The 14,505-nt window shown below is 44.6% G+C and overlaps 1 protein-coding gene across 1 annotated transcript in view; it reads right to left on the bottom strand.

The window, feature by feature from the left end:
- Positions 1-14,505, bottom strand: part of plcl1 (phospholipase C like 1) — an 83,707-nt gene that overhangs the window by 14,305 nt on the left and 54,897 nt on the right. The window contains exons 2-7 of the mRNA XM_023412518.2: positions 8,998-9,072; positions 8,621-8,908; positions 8,232-8,525; positions 5,047-5,438; positions 3,824-4,949; positions 2,747-2,923 (exon numbers count right to left, since the gene is read on the bottom strand). Of these exons, the coding sequence (XP_023268286.1) occupies positions 2,747-2,923; positions 3,824-4,949; positions 5,047-5,438; positions 8,232-8,525; positions 8,621-8,908; positions 8,998-9,072 (2,352 nt within the window). The remainder of the gene's footprint in view (positions 1-2,746; positions 2,924-3,823; positions 4,950-5,046; positions 5,439-8,231; positions 8,526-8,620; positions 8,909-8,997; positions 9,073-14,505) is intronic.

Genomic DNA, 14,505 nt, shown 5'->3' with positions numbered 1-14,505 from the left:
CCAGTGTAAAGGTCTGTGTCCATGTGTAGTGTGATTATAGATCAGCTCTAGCTTCTATATTAATACTGTGAAAGTATCAAAGCCTCAGTCCACAGAGAAATGCACACAGCCTGTATTCAGAAACTGAGCCTTAAAACCAGCCGTCAGGACTTCTGGAACTTTGTGATGTCACAACAAAGCAGTCACCAAGCCCCGCCCACCTGGACCCACCATCCAAACCTTGCAGGATTTGGTTTCTCTGAGTGTTTTTACCTGAAATCTGCTTTATCTTTTATTGGATGACTCAGAAAACAGTCAGCCAATCAGAAGAGAGGCTCAGAGCCTCCTCTCTTCTGATTGGCTCACCGACCTGTTGTTACTTGAGCTGCAGAGAGAAGCCTGAGAGAGGAGATGTAAAACTACACTGAGATGGTTTTTGGTTCTTATAACCACAAACATATCTTCAGCTTAAAGCTTAAAGAAATCAGGACTGGGGTATTTACTGATGAATTTTATGTCCAGAATAAAATGTGAAAATGTCTTGAGCTAATCAAACCAAAAACACATTAAAAAAACAGGAACAGGAAGTGCTTAAATGCTAACTAGGTTAATTTCCGGGTTTTAGGACTCATTCCTGCGACACTCTATCATCTATGAAACTCTTTTTGACAGCAACATTTGCCGTGTCTGTCAGTGTTGATGATGGATGAGGTCCGGCTGCAGACATCATAGATCTTGATAAAGTGTTTCTTCGTGAGCTCGTTGGCGTGCGCCACAGAAGAAAAGCCATTAGCAGCCGTGATGTGCAGCACCATTTCCTGTCAGTCACCAGAATGACATTTGTTTTGATCCTCCCCCCTCCCCCACACGTCTGAGCATTGTTGACGACCTGTCAAACAAACGAATCACCTGTCGGTCCGTGTGATTTTACCGTCACAACATGTTGTTTGTTGTGTTCACAGTTTGTTTCAAGTCAGTTGTTAGAGCTTTTAATAAAAAGGTAAAACTGCATCACTCTTCTTCTTTGGTATTAAAAGCCTGAACATTGAGTTATATTATAAAATATGAAATAATTACATCATTGATTCCCTTATTGCAGAGTGGCAGTGGTTACATTAGTGTCACACGGTCTAATGATGCATTCAACCTTATGTCTGCCTCCTGCAACGAGCCGATGTAATCAGAGTCAGATATTCTTTTGATTACAGGTGTCACACAAGTCTTATTGCGACGTTTGTGAAGGTGCATTATGTCACACACACACACACACACACACACACTCATCAGAGTTGATGTGACCGCAGACAACATATCAGTTGTGACGGCTTGTCATCACGGCTCAGCCACAATAACACAGGAGTCTGTCAGCAAGGGGTAAAAGAAGCCAAATCAGCAACACCGCGGGCATCAAATCCCATCTCCTATAATAAATTCAGTGCAGATGTAAGTCTATTCATGGGAGCACCTCATTTAAATCCTGATGGTCCTGACCCCCCCCCATCACCTTCAATGAAGCACCTCGGGCTCTATTTTCATGCAGGTGCAAACCAGACAGACGCAGAGTCAGACGGAGAGACTTCTCCAAAATCACATAAGCCTCTTTTATGTTGTTGACATTTTCCTCTTTCGTTTTCATAAATGCACATTAAAACACAATTTTATGCAATAAAAACAGAGTCTGTGCCGCGGCAGATTAATGCAGGATTCAATAACGTCATCTAAAATACGCTTCAGCAAAACAAATGCATCAACTACTGTGTTCCTTTTTTATGTGTATATATTATATTGATATTGGAGGAGACCTCGGAGGCCGTCCTGAGTTCTCAGCTTGTTTTTCTTTAGAGAAAATCTCCAAACAAACAACTTAGATTAAAAAAAGAAAATTGAAACAATATTTTCAGTCAGTAAACAGGATTATTATGAGGAGCTGTCATGCAGCTGTTATGTAAATGGCTTAAACAGGCTATTGCTTTTCCCACTATTAAAACATACCCGAGTGAACGCAACCCTTTAAACACTTAACCCATTTTCAAGATTTTATTTTGTGCGCAGTATAATGAGTAGGATGTCCGTGTCTGACATATAATATTAATTGATAAAAGGAACTTGGAGTTTGTCCTGTTAAGTGTGTGGAGGATATTATCTTTTTCATGACTCTGGATCTCCATGAGGAACTCAGGAAACACAACCCAAATCCACCTCCTGTAGCAGGTGATACCACGACAGCAGGTAAGAGCAGGACCAGAATCACAGATGTCAATACAGATATTTATCATTTTTATTGCTAAAAGGCCATCGTGTAAGGGAGATAAATAGGTCAGGACTTATTTGGTGACTGGAACATATAATTATTATAATATTATTATATTATTATAATTATTATATTATAATTCATGACTTAAAAATGCGACTGAATTTTAATAATTTGCCAAACATGAGGCATTTATTTTTAATATTCTCTGTTAATTAACTTAATCAGGTGCATGTTTAAACACAAGGCAGTTTTAAACGAAGCAGAGCTGCACTAACAAAAACTGTCATGTGTCCAGGATATGAACCAACTTGTGATGGATCCTTATTTTCTATCATTCAATACTTTATATCAGAACTTAGTCGCCAAAACTGACCTGCACTTGAAACTGGAGCTTATGTTTACATTTGCCAAGTTTCACAATATCAATAAAGTTATAATGGAAATAATGGCAGTTATAAATAGACAAACCATCACCGGCTGTGAGAGTCTATACAGAGGAGTAAAGGGTCTTACTTGAAACTCAAAGGTCTCGTCGAACAGCGGGTCGTCCTGGTTCTGAGCCGCGGTGCGCGTCCGCTGTTCGGCGCAGTCAGCTGGGACACCGTGCAGCTCCAGAACCACATACGGGTCAATGACCTCGCCCTTGGCCCCCGATCCCTGAGGCTTGGGCAGGTTATGGGCACTGATAACCTGCAGAGTCAAACCGCAAAGTAAATTCACGACGAGTTGATATTTGAGAGAAAAATAAAATACAATATTGTCTATTGTGTTTAAGAGGTTATAATAGGTCCTCCGAGAGGTGCTACGTCTTCAGGGCAGACTGGACGCTACAGTCGCTAGCTGGTTAGCATGCTAACTCCAGTAGAAGAAAAGACGTGATAGAGACAACAGTTAACATTAGTGTTTCTCGTCCACCTCTGCAGACAGCTGTTGGTGAGTAAAGGAAAGAAGTTTGATTCTGAAATCACAACGTTTTCTTCTAGACTGGTAAGTAAACAGATGCTAATGCTAATGTTAGCTATGTAGCAGTAGCAAAGCTTACAAATTGCTCCTTTAAAGGATATGTTTGTCTTAAAGCTATACTCACATGCCTCTGTGTACATGTAGTTTTAAAAGTAAAAGTACTTGTTTTACAGAAAACCAACTTATATATCATAATAAATAATATTAATACGGATTAAAGTGAATATATTAGCAGAATTTTATTGTTGTAGCTGCTACTGCTAACTACTTCCCAGTATGTACAGCTAACTAGTTTAGTCGAGTGGTTCCCAACCCAGGGTTCGAGCCCCTCCAAAGGGTCACAAGATAAATCTGAGGGGTCGTGACACGATTCATGGGAGAGAAATTTAGAAAATTGAATCATTTGAGAGATTTAGGTGGAAAAAGTCTTTTTGATGGAACTGAAAACAGAAACAGAAAACACCTGAAACACGACAAGGAGACACAACTACACACCAGCATGAGGGGGCTGAACGGCAGTGGAGTAGAAACATCCAGAGGTGGAAAATAAAAATACTCAAGTAAAGTACAAGTACTTTGATTTTCTGCAGTACTGCCCTTTATAAACAACAGAAGTAACGTGTGCACCTTGATGCGCAGCGTCTGCGGCGGGACTCCTGGCACACACCCCTGTGTGTGGGCACTGAAATACGACACCTCGTCCCTCATCACAGCGGGTCGGAGAACGTAACCACACCCTCCGTTCTGCGAGAAGCGCCCTCGGTGAAGGTCCAGCATGGCGCCGGGGGTCTGCTGGTTCAAGGCCACGAGCTGGACCCCTCCTTTCCAGTATCCTTGTGGATTCGGGTTACTGGAGTCCAGGCGCACAGAGCTGGGTCGCACCCTGGTTAGGGTGCGCTTGGTGAACATGACGAGGTCCTCTGGGCTCTCGCTGGTCAGCCGCCCGGCCTCTCCCTCGCCCAGGGAGCACAGTGTCCAGTAAGGCAGCTCGGGAGGCATCGGCGTGCTGGGGGAGGAGGGACTGCTGGGGGGCGACTGCTGCTGACCCTGTTTGTGACTCGCTCTCTGGGCGTAGAAGCTGCGGCTGCCGGTCCGAGCGATCGCCACCAGGTCCGACAGCTCTTTGTGGAGGCGGAGCTTCCGGGGTTGAGAGGGTGGAGGCACCACTAAGACCACGCCCAGTTCCTCCTCACCGGGGATGGTCATTCGCCGTCCCGCCAAAGGCCCTCCTCCTCCTATCTCCTCATCCTCCTCAGACACCTCCCCATCAGAGCCGTTCTGCTCCGGGGGCAGCTTCTTCCCCACGAGCAGGATGCGTCCCTTCAGCTGCTCGGGGGAGGGTAAGGTGGTCGCTCGCCCCCCCAGGCTGACAGGTAGGGCCTCTGGAGTGTAAAGGCGGGAGCCGAACACTTTCTTCAGGTGCTGCGCCATGGTGCGCTGCTGGGCCGGAGAGCAGCGCTGACACAGGTAGACCAGGAGCGGGTACTGAGAGGTCAGGAAGGCGTACTTATTGACCACCTCCAGAGCCGAGCGGATGGTCACAGGTGCGTGGTGGTGGTGGTGGTGGTGGTGGTGATGATGGTGGCGGGGGATGTCCGGACCGTAGTCGACTCCGAGGAGAGGCTCCCCCTCCGGGCCGTCAGTCACCCCCAGCTCCAGGCAGCGACAGCCGGTCTGCAGCGCCTTCATCAGCCCTCCCAGGTCAGCTCGGCCGTGGACCTGGTCGTCCAGCAGGTAGGAGCGGTACGAGGTGCTGAGGGAAAAACCCAACGTTACACACCAACACAAACAAATCCTGCTGTGCAATTACATCCAACAGCGTCAGTGACGTTTACATCCACCAAACACACCTGACGTAGTAGTGGGACAGAGGCAGGTTCATGTCCTGACACACCCCCAGGTGCTCCGGGTCGAGCAGCTGACACTCGGGCGACTGCAGGTAGCGAGCGAATCCGTCCAGACCCAGCAGCCCCCTCTCCCTGCCCTGGGCCGACGGCTCGTAGCGCCTCAGCAGCTCCCAGCAGCCCTCGGTCGTCGCCAGAGACAAACCCTGCTCCGTCTCCAGGAAGAGGCGGAGGTCCTGAGGGTCCAGACACTCGCGGTCCTTGGAGAGCTGCACCAGCAGGAAGTAGACGTCGGGCCGGGTGCAGAGCTCGCAGAACGCCTCCTGGAACTCCTCGCGCGTCACGTGGGAGGTCAGTTTCTCTTTGCTGCGCTGGATCTCCTTAAAACGCAGACGCACCTGCAGGAGGAGAGAAGAGAAAGTGGAGGGGGGAGGAGGAGGAGGGTCTGATGAGAGCTGGACGGTTTATTGAGCCAGAGATGAAGTGAATTAATCAGTCAGCATTAAGCCCCATTCATTCAGCCGAGCAGGCAAATTTGATTAAACTTCAGTTATCTTCTTTGAATAAGGATATTAAAGTGACCCACATTAAACAACACAATGTCCTAATAATTTCCTCCCAATAACCAAGTCTCTGTCTTCTCTCCATCTCCTCCTTTCATCTTTTTCTTTTGGTCTGCTTCCTCGTTTTCTCTCTGTTCTTTTATCTTGTTCCAAGTGGGTAAAAATACTCAGATTCATTAAAGCTCCCCACGCAAGAAATCCCTGAGCAAATCTTTTATTCACTTTCTGTGTTCAGTCTGTCTCTCTGACACGGCAGGAATCACACACAAAGACACAAACACAGACAAACATGTGCATGTGACATAAAGACTATTGAAACTCTTTTATAAGTTATATTTTGGGGGATTTTGCCTTTATGACAGTGACAGAGAGATAAGACAGTTGTGGGGGGGGGGGGTGACATGGCGGACATGGTGGACCAGCGTCAAGAAGCAAATAGTGATATTTTCATGCAGGAATGTCTTCACCATGACGATCATGATGTTTAAATATCCACAGTCCAACATGTTAAAGTAGGAACTTGTGTTATTTCTGATGATATAAGAAGGACGAGTGAATGATGAAGTAGAAATTACATTTATTTCATTGTGTTGCAAACTGAGTAAGGACCTGGTTCATGGACGTCACAGAGCAGTGATGAAATACGTGTTGAAAGTCCCACGACCCTTGAACACAGCAGAGTGTCCACAGTTGAAGTTTCACAGTTCACAGAGCGCTGCAGGAATGAGACCTAAAACCTGGGATCAGTTAGCATCTTAGCGCTTCCTGCCCTGAATCATGAACATTTAGCTCAGAGCTAAATCAAGCTACAAGATGAAGTTCAGTGGTGGTGATGCTGAAGTCATGTGACCGCGGTGCCACTATAGCTGAATAAAATAAAATATATTAAAATAAAACATGAAAGTGGTTTCATTAGTGAAGATGATCCTGCTGAACAAAACCTGAAAAGTCAGTATCTTCAGCTGGGATTTATTAAGGGATTTAAAAGGATTCAGATTTGATTTCAGACCGCTCAGCCCAGGCCTCCCTCTCTGGTATCATCTCATCGCAGGTTGTCAGGACTCCTCTCACCTGTCTGAGCCGATACAGACGTCTGTGTTTCCACGCTCTGTGTGTGCTGCTCAGCACTCAGCAGGCGAGACAGGAGGAAAGCGAGAGTCAAAACAACAAATCTGTTTACATTTCACGTTCTGCTCCGAATACGGGAAGGAAGCAGCGGATCAGGCGGCACGCCGCTCCTGCTGAGGCTGCCGTCACCTGACACACGGTCATGATTACGAAGACGTTACTCCAGCACATGATGCTGCGATTCTTTGCTTTCTGACGGAACAGATGAATATCTGCCGGGTGGCTGTGCTTCAGCTTTATGTGCGTGAAACAAGCAACACGACAAAACTGTACTAATGGCTCAATTTTTTATTTATGACACAAGAAAAACTGAAAATATCAGCAGAGCTCATTCGGGTTAATTGGATTTAAATTTTCCTCTAAACAACAAAACAAGAATCTGATGGAAGTGCAACACAAACACTATTATTATATTCTTGTGCAGAATCAGTAGCTCCTTTGCATTTCATTTAAATTTGCTCTTCAATATCTATCACAGGAAGCGTTTCCTCAGCTGGGGTCACAAAGGGCCTCGCTGTAACTGCAGCCAGACTCCCAACAGCTTTTCTTTTTTCTTGGTGCGTCAGGACATGACGTCAAAGTTTAGACTTTCCTGCCTCTTCTAAAAACAGGTCCATTTTTTTATGAAAACTTAATGACAAAGGTTCATCTGCAGCTGGAAAACCTTCACACCAAGATGGAAAAGATTTCTGTCTTTCTGACTTCTGACACCTGTATTTTACATTTACTACACTTGATGTTGACTTTAAATGTGTCCTCAAAGGCGAGAGGATTCTCCAGTAGCTCTGCGTTTGTTTTTAAACCTACACTAACTGATTTTCAGGCCCCCGGGGGAGACAGAGGAAACAAGCTGCTGCCAGGCTTTTAACACCATCAAACAGATGGTCACACACTGTCTAACACCTCCTTTAACCTCCCTGCGCTGCACGGCGTCCTGTTAATTTTAGAATCCATTTTAAAATTTTAGTGCTCACTCTCAGAGCCAGGCCTCAGAATATATTCTGCACCCCGAGCCGAGCCCTGAGGTCCTCCGCCCCGGGTCTTCTGAGTTTACCACGAACACGCTCCAAGGCCCAAAGACATTTTATGCTATGTCGTTATTATTAATATTTTATGCTTTTGTCGTTTATCTGTTTTCCTCTTGTATATTTTACCTTTGCTTTTATTGGATGTATTATTAATTCTCTCATTTGATTTTGAACCACTTTGTGACGACTGGTTGTAAAACAGTTGCCATGATCTTTCATGTGGAGTTGAGTTTGTCTCCACCTGATGTTTTAGCTCCGTGTTTGTTCTCCACCAGCTGCTGAGGAGAATATCTGAGTCTTTACATTCACTGACGAGCTTCCTCCATCTGAGGAGATATCCTCTGTGTTCATCACCGTGAGCAACCACTCCCACATCCAAGCTGTCATGTGATGAATTGTTGATTTTAGCTTTTTTAGATTTTGTTCACGTGCATGAAAGTGTAAGATTCACAGCCGCCCCCCCCTCCCTCACCTTTGCTTCCTTGATGCCGGGGCAGAGTTTACAGATGGTGGCGACCGCCACGTCCTCGGACACGATGCCGTAGCCGTCTTCGTCCACCTGGGCGAACTCCGCCGCCAGCCACTCGCTCCTCATCTTGCTCCCCAGGCTGCCCTCTACCGACAAACCCCCTCCCTCGCTCAGCACTCCCACTCCTCCGCCACCTCCCCCGGCCCCGCCAATCACAGAGGGGTGGGCCAGCAGGTAGCGAAGGCCTGTCACCCAGATGTTGGCCACATCTGCGGACAATGCAACCAAGTCCAGAGACTGCAGGGAGGGGCAGATTAGAGACGGATTATTTACTGTACGTTAACACTTCATGAACATGATGATGTAACTTTATCACACGCTTCCCTCCTCACCTGATACTCATCCCCATGTATGATGGAGAAGGCCGCCTCCTCCGCCAGGTGTTCAGACAGAGGGCCGTTATGGAGGAAGGTCTCGGTGCTCTTCCCGGTGCGGACCTCCCGGATGCTGGAGACGTCGAGCCGAGCCCGGTCGCCGTCCTTCTTAGACGGCTCCCAGCGCAGGCAGCTCAGGTCCGGGTCCAGCGTGTAGAAACGACAGTATACCCTGGAGTTGGGCCGGATCTTCTTCAGTTCACACCCTCCCTGCATGAACGCCAGGCAGTCTGCGGCGCTGCTCACCTGGGGCGGAGCATCAACAAGAACCTCATCATCCATGTTCAGTTACACAAGGAAGTTTGTTAATTAGCTGTTAATTATTTCCCATGTACCTTCTTCTCTGACGGCATACTGCTGAAGGACACGGTCTTCTTCCTGCCGCCGCCCACCTTCTGGACTGAGGGATCCTGGGAAAAGACAGACGGCCAAGAGGTCAAAATGAGAAGAAGAACATTAAGAGGAACAGCCGTACCATCACAGCACCAATCCAAAGCTAATCGTAGGCTAAATATGTCTGTAACACTTTATTTTATAGGCTGATTCCAGCTGATTTCCTGGAAACCTTCCTCATAATCTCCAAGAAATTAGCTGGTAATGAATTAGCAGTTAATTACTAAGATATTTCCAGTATTTCAGTTTGTTACTAATTAAAAGGGAAATAGAGAAAATGTTGGTGCTGCTACAGTTTGTTAGTGAAAACACATGGATATTTCTTTATTTTGTTAAAATGCAGGAAAAAACGACTTATTGCTTGAAAAACAAACTAGATGTTTACGAGGAAATCTGGAAATCATTTAATGATTTTATACGATATGGAGACGCAGGAGAAGTCAGGAAAAGATGCTCGAAGAATCAAGTTGTTAAAGGACTCGCTTCACGTTGACACTCAGTATGAATCTTCACAATCCTTTAAAATAAAACTCACAAATCTAAGAAATCCATATTAAGACTGTCTGTGTCGCCGAGTTCCCGCTTTATATTTCACCACATGGACACTAACACATTAATATTCCTACAGTTTAGAGTAAAGATTTAAATAGATTCAGTTTCCATCAGGCTCTGTCTGTAAACTGTGTAAATGTTTTCGTGTCACATCCTCAACATTCTTGGTCTTGAGGGTAAAAACTTAATAAAAGTAATAATGAAGTTGTGGTTTGGATCTGGACATTCTGGGATGTTTTCGGAGCTTTTCTCTTTCTCTCTGGCTTCGTCAGCGCAGAGGATTCACACACATCCACTGAGAATTTGCTTTTATTTTCTCAAAGTCTTCCTGATCATCGCTTCCTTATTTAGCCGTGCGAGGTCGGCTCACAGGAAGAGGTTTTCACATGCAGGGGTGGAAGCTCTGTGCATCTGTAGGTTTAGTACAGAGGATAAGAATTATTATAATTATTATTATTTTTACCACTTATTATTTAAGTAAGACTTGTGAAAAAAAAGTGTGAACCCGACGCCTGAAAATTTAACATTTAAGAGTGTTTTCAAATGTCGGGAAGGAGCAGAGGAAGGAGGTGATTTCACACGTAGAACAGACATTTCTTTGTCTGTGAATGACTTTGTGGCGAAGAGAAGCAGCTTCTGTTCATGAGTCCGAACAACATGAAATATTTCTTTATTCGCTTTATAACGAGCCTTTATGGTCATTTCTCCATTTGTCACGACGACTTTAAATATTGAGTTTTAATAAGGTCAGAAGTAAAAAATATTATTGGTTAATTTAACAATCATTATTATTGCTTTACATATACTGCAGTAGGCAAGGTAATTATTTATGTGTTAATATATATTTATTCATATATATTTATAATTTTATCTATGCAGCACCGTTCAGACACAAGGCAGTTCAAAGTGCTTTACAGAGGCATGGAAATACATTAAAGATAGAACATTTAAATAGCATTTAAACACAATAAAAACTCATTTGAACAAATAAAAATAAAAGTATTTGAATGAGTCATGTCAAGATTGCATAAAATCAGGTTTTAGAAGAAGTGCTGCAGTGATGAACGACATCAACAACCAGAAAATACACAAGATTAAAAATACGTTGACGTGATGTTTGACGCTCTGATTGAAATGAGCTGACAGATCTCAGGTGTTCAGGAAGCTGGTTCCACAGGTGAGGAGCACGGAAACTACGAGCTGCTTCACCTTTGCTTGGTGCTGATCCTGGGCACACCTGAGTGAACCTGTCCCAGGTGACCTGAGGGGTCTGGATCATCAGAGCGCTCAGGTGTGTGGTCGTTTGGCGTGCTGTGTAACGCGGGTGTTTTTATCACCTCTACTTTATCTTCAGTGTTTTTCCTTCCACGTTCAAGGCGCTTTTACCTCTGGAGCCGTTTCAGATAGCGAGATAGCTTTCACTGCAAACACACCTAATTGAGTTTATCAGTGCAGGATATCGGTACAAACCAAACAAGCCGGAGGAGGGAGAGGCCTGTTCACAGGTGTAATTACTGCTGTCATCTCGGCTCAGACCGTCACAGCTCGTTACAAATCAGCGGAGGGAGCTATTACGGCGGCCATCAGTGGAAATCCCGATGCTGCGGCGCTAATGAAAGCTAACATTGACATTTTGCTCACCGAGCAGAGATGAAGCTGCCAGTCAGTCTGTGAGTAGCCGGAGGCAGCCGGAGGCAGGGGGCAGAGGAAACAGGACAGGTGCTGGATATGTGTAGGACAGATTAACCCCAACACTCCTTCACCACCTTTAGAGTCTGCAGGTACCAACCCTGTTACACTCACATTCATTCATCATTTCCTCAGTTTATATCATCTGGTGCATATTGTTGCAGGAAGTTGAGAAAAATTCCCATCACGGTTTCCCCCAGACCCCAAGCTGACATATTTTAATTGCTTGCTTTGTCTAAAAAAAAAAAAAAACCCCAAAGATACTGAGTGTACTATTGAGAGTCAGTAACTGTTCACATCTGAGCAGCTGGAACGAATGAATTTCTGCTTCAGAAATGACTTTCAATAAATGTGTGTGTGTGTGCACTTATTTATAATTTGGGAGAAGTGTAAAAACTACTGTCGGCATCGAACACAGATACAGAGCGAATGAAGATCTGTTGTTTTCAACCTCGTTTTACAGCTTTTACAAGGAATTCTCAAAAATGAAGAAAAGTCTTAAAGTATTGAGTTTAACAGAAACAGAAAATTAGGATTTATCAACTACAGACGTGTATTCTGCAGCTCTGTGAACCGTCCACATCCTGTAAAGCACAAAGAGGATCTGCCCACGCTAAATCTCCTGCACCAATCACAGACGGACACACTGAGCTCATATCTGATGAAAATGTGTCCAGATTTTTTGAACATCTGTGTTTGTTTTTTTGTTTTGTTTTTTTTAAGCTTAATACCCCCAAACACTTTATTGTGCAGCACAGTAACAACACTTTCTCTCCTCATGCAAACTGCAGCGCACTCACTTTATTAGGAACGTCGGCACATGCAATCATCTAATCAGCCAATCATGTGGCAGCAGAGCAATGGATAAAATCTCGCAGTTTAAAATAAAGTGCTTACTTTTAGAGTTATTTCTAGTTTCAAATCTTAGCAGTCGCAACCATCTGAAGACTGATTGCTACACCAAGCTATCCCAAGATTCATTGCACATTGCCAGTAATGAAAATAATATGGCAGCAAACAACAGAGAGAGCGAGAGCCTGAGGATTATACTTTTAAATGTCAGTGTTGGGTTTCAGCTCAGTTGATTACAAGCAGCGTCCTCTGAGGCTGAAAAATGGCTGCTCTTTGCCCAGTTTTGGGGGGGGGGGGCGGAGTCAGGTGCTGCCAAGATGGTGACGGCAGAGCAGCTCACTCTGAGCTTCAAAAGCGCTCTCAGAAGCCTGTGGGAGATGTCACAGAGGCTGCATCCATCTTTATTTACAGTCTATGGTTGAACAGCAAACTGTTAAAAACTGTTAAAAACCAAGGGCCTTGAAACCTCAAGGTTTTGTAAAAAAGAAGTTGTCACGGTTGCTAGGCAACAGGAGCCACACTCAGGGTGGGCACAGCTGGTGATGCAAAGCGAAAATCCTCCATAGACCAGACCGTCTCATTTCGTTTCGGCCTTCACGGTCTACGGCGGCTTTGTCCTCGGACGGCGCCCCTGAATCCGTCTCGCCTCGACCTCGCTCACCGTCTCGAGCCGCGTCATTGGCTGAGGAGCATCAGGTGAGATGATTTACAACGCATGCGACTCCCTCAGCCTCACCACCAACAACCAACAGTGTGGTTACACCCTGAACATTTTGTCTATTGTTGATATCATTTGTAAGTGACACAGAACATGATTCATCGCTGAACAAGGAGATCCATGTGAAAACCTCCCGTCGCTCACAGCTGAACTATTGTCCACACAACATGAATTAACAAGCCGACTGACAAATTCACTTCCTGCACGCTGACAAACCACACACTCAGCGTTATTAAATCAACATCTAAACCGTCACACATCCAGATGCAGCGCACCTTTTAAAAGCCTCCTTTTTTTTTTTTTAAGCTCCAGTTGTTACGCAACAGCAGAGAGGAAAAAAGTTCATCAGACTCTTGAGGCGGTCTGCAGTCCACGCAGGGTCGACAGGGACACGAGGTCTCATTCAGACCGCAGGATTAGCTCCGCTGAAGAGAGGCTGCGTTTGAATGAGCTCCGGTTCAGGGTGAATGAATCAGGGCAGCAGCAGGTGGACTGAGGCGTCATTTCACCTGGGGATGTTTTCAGTTTCAAGTTTCAGTTTGATTTCCTCGCAAAAATCTCTGTAAACTCAAACATTACTGTTCAGCTGAGGAGAGGAGAGGTCACATCAAGTGTTACTGTTTTAATACTATTTTTATTAGACTAATTCCATAATATGTTATTTATGAATATATAAACACAGGGATTAGCCTTCACATATTTACATTTTTATTTTATTTCATTGTATTTTATTTTATTTTGAAGGAGCTCTGACTTCTGGTTCCTTTTTCACCTTGGTAACAAAAGTTTCACCACTGTTGAGTAACTGGAGCTTTTTGCTGCTTTTACCAAAAACCGTTTGTCTCCGTTTTCTTCTTCACTGTCTAAATTTAGCAGCATTTTCATGTTAAGACTGTTGCTCATTGACCCCATTGACCATATGTTCACTGTGTCTCCTCGACTATTAAATATTCTATTGAATGAAGAGTATTTTATCAGAGATAAAACTCAACAACATTTGATCGTGTGGGGACAGAAAATAACTGAGCTTAAAGTTTCACTCTTGAACTTTTCCATTAATCATCTGACGACCCCTCAGACTTATCCGGTGACCTTTTGATGGGGCTCGACCTCTAGGTTGGGAACCACTGGACTAATCTTTAAAACTGCTTTTATTTTTAATATGTCAAGTTAATTTAGTTTTTACAGTAACACGACTTTTACTTAATGACAATTTAAGATGCAGGACTTTTACTTGTAATGGAGTATTTTCATATTGTTTGTGTTTTAAAGGATCAACTTCATTAAACAGGTGGAAATAAGTTTAAACTCATTCTGAAATTCACTTTGTCCTGAGGACAGAACAAACACAGCAATGATTACCTCAGAGAATGAGAAGTGAGGGAATGACAGAGAGAGAGAGAACGAGCTGAAAATCGTTCCCTCGTCCCTTCACTACACAAACATATATTGATTTCCAATTCCAATATTCCCACAGTTCCCAGCTCACAGCGGCATCGGGGTCAGAGTTTCCAATAAAGGCTGCCGGCTTGTTTCTCTTTACTCACGTAACCGTCCCACAAAATGTCTTTTTTATTAAGTTGGTCAGCGAGGAGGCCGGACAGACGAGCTTAGAGAAAGCAGGTCAGCGGGTATTTAG

Source organism: Seriola lalandi, unplaced genomic scaffold (genome assembly GCF_002814215.2).
Source record: "Seriola lalandi dorsalis isolate HSWRI2012SDOR001 ecotype SW California unplaced genomic scaffold, Sedor1 jcf7180002054482, whole genome shotgun sequence".
NCBI classification, from domain to species: Eukaryota; Metazoa; Chordata; class Actinopteri; order Carangiformes; family Carangidae; genus Seriola; species Seriola lalandi.
Note: the sequence above shows the minus strand (reverse complement) of the source record. Positions and strands in the feature narration are given on the sequence as shown.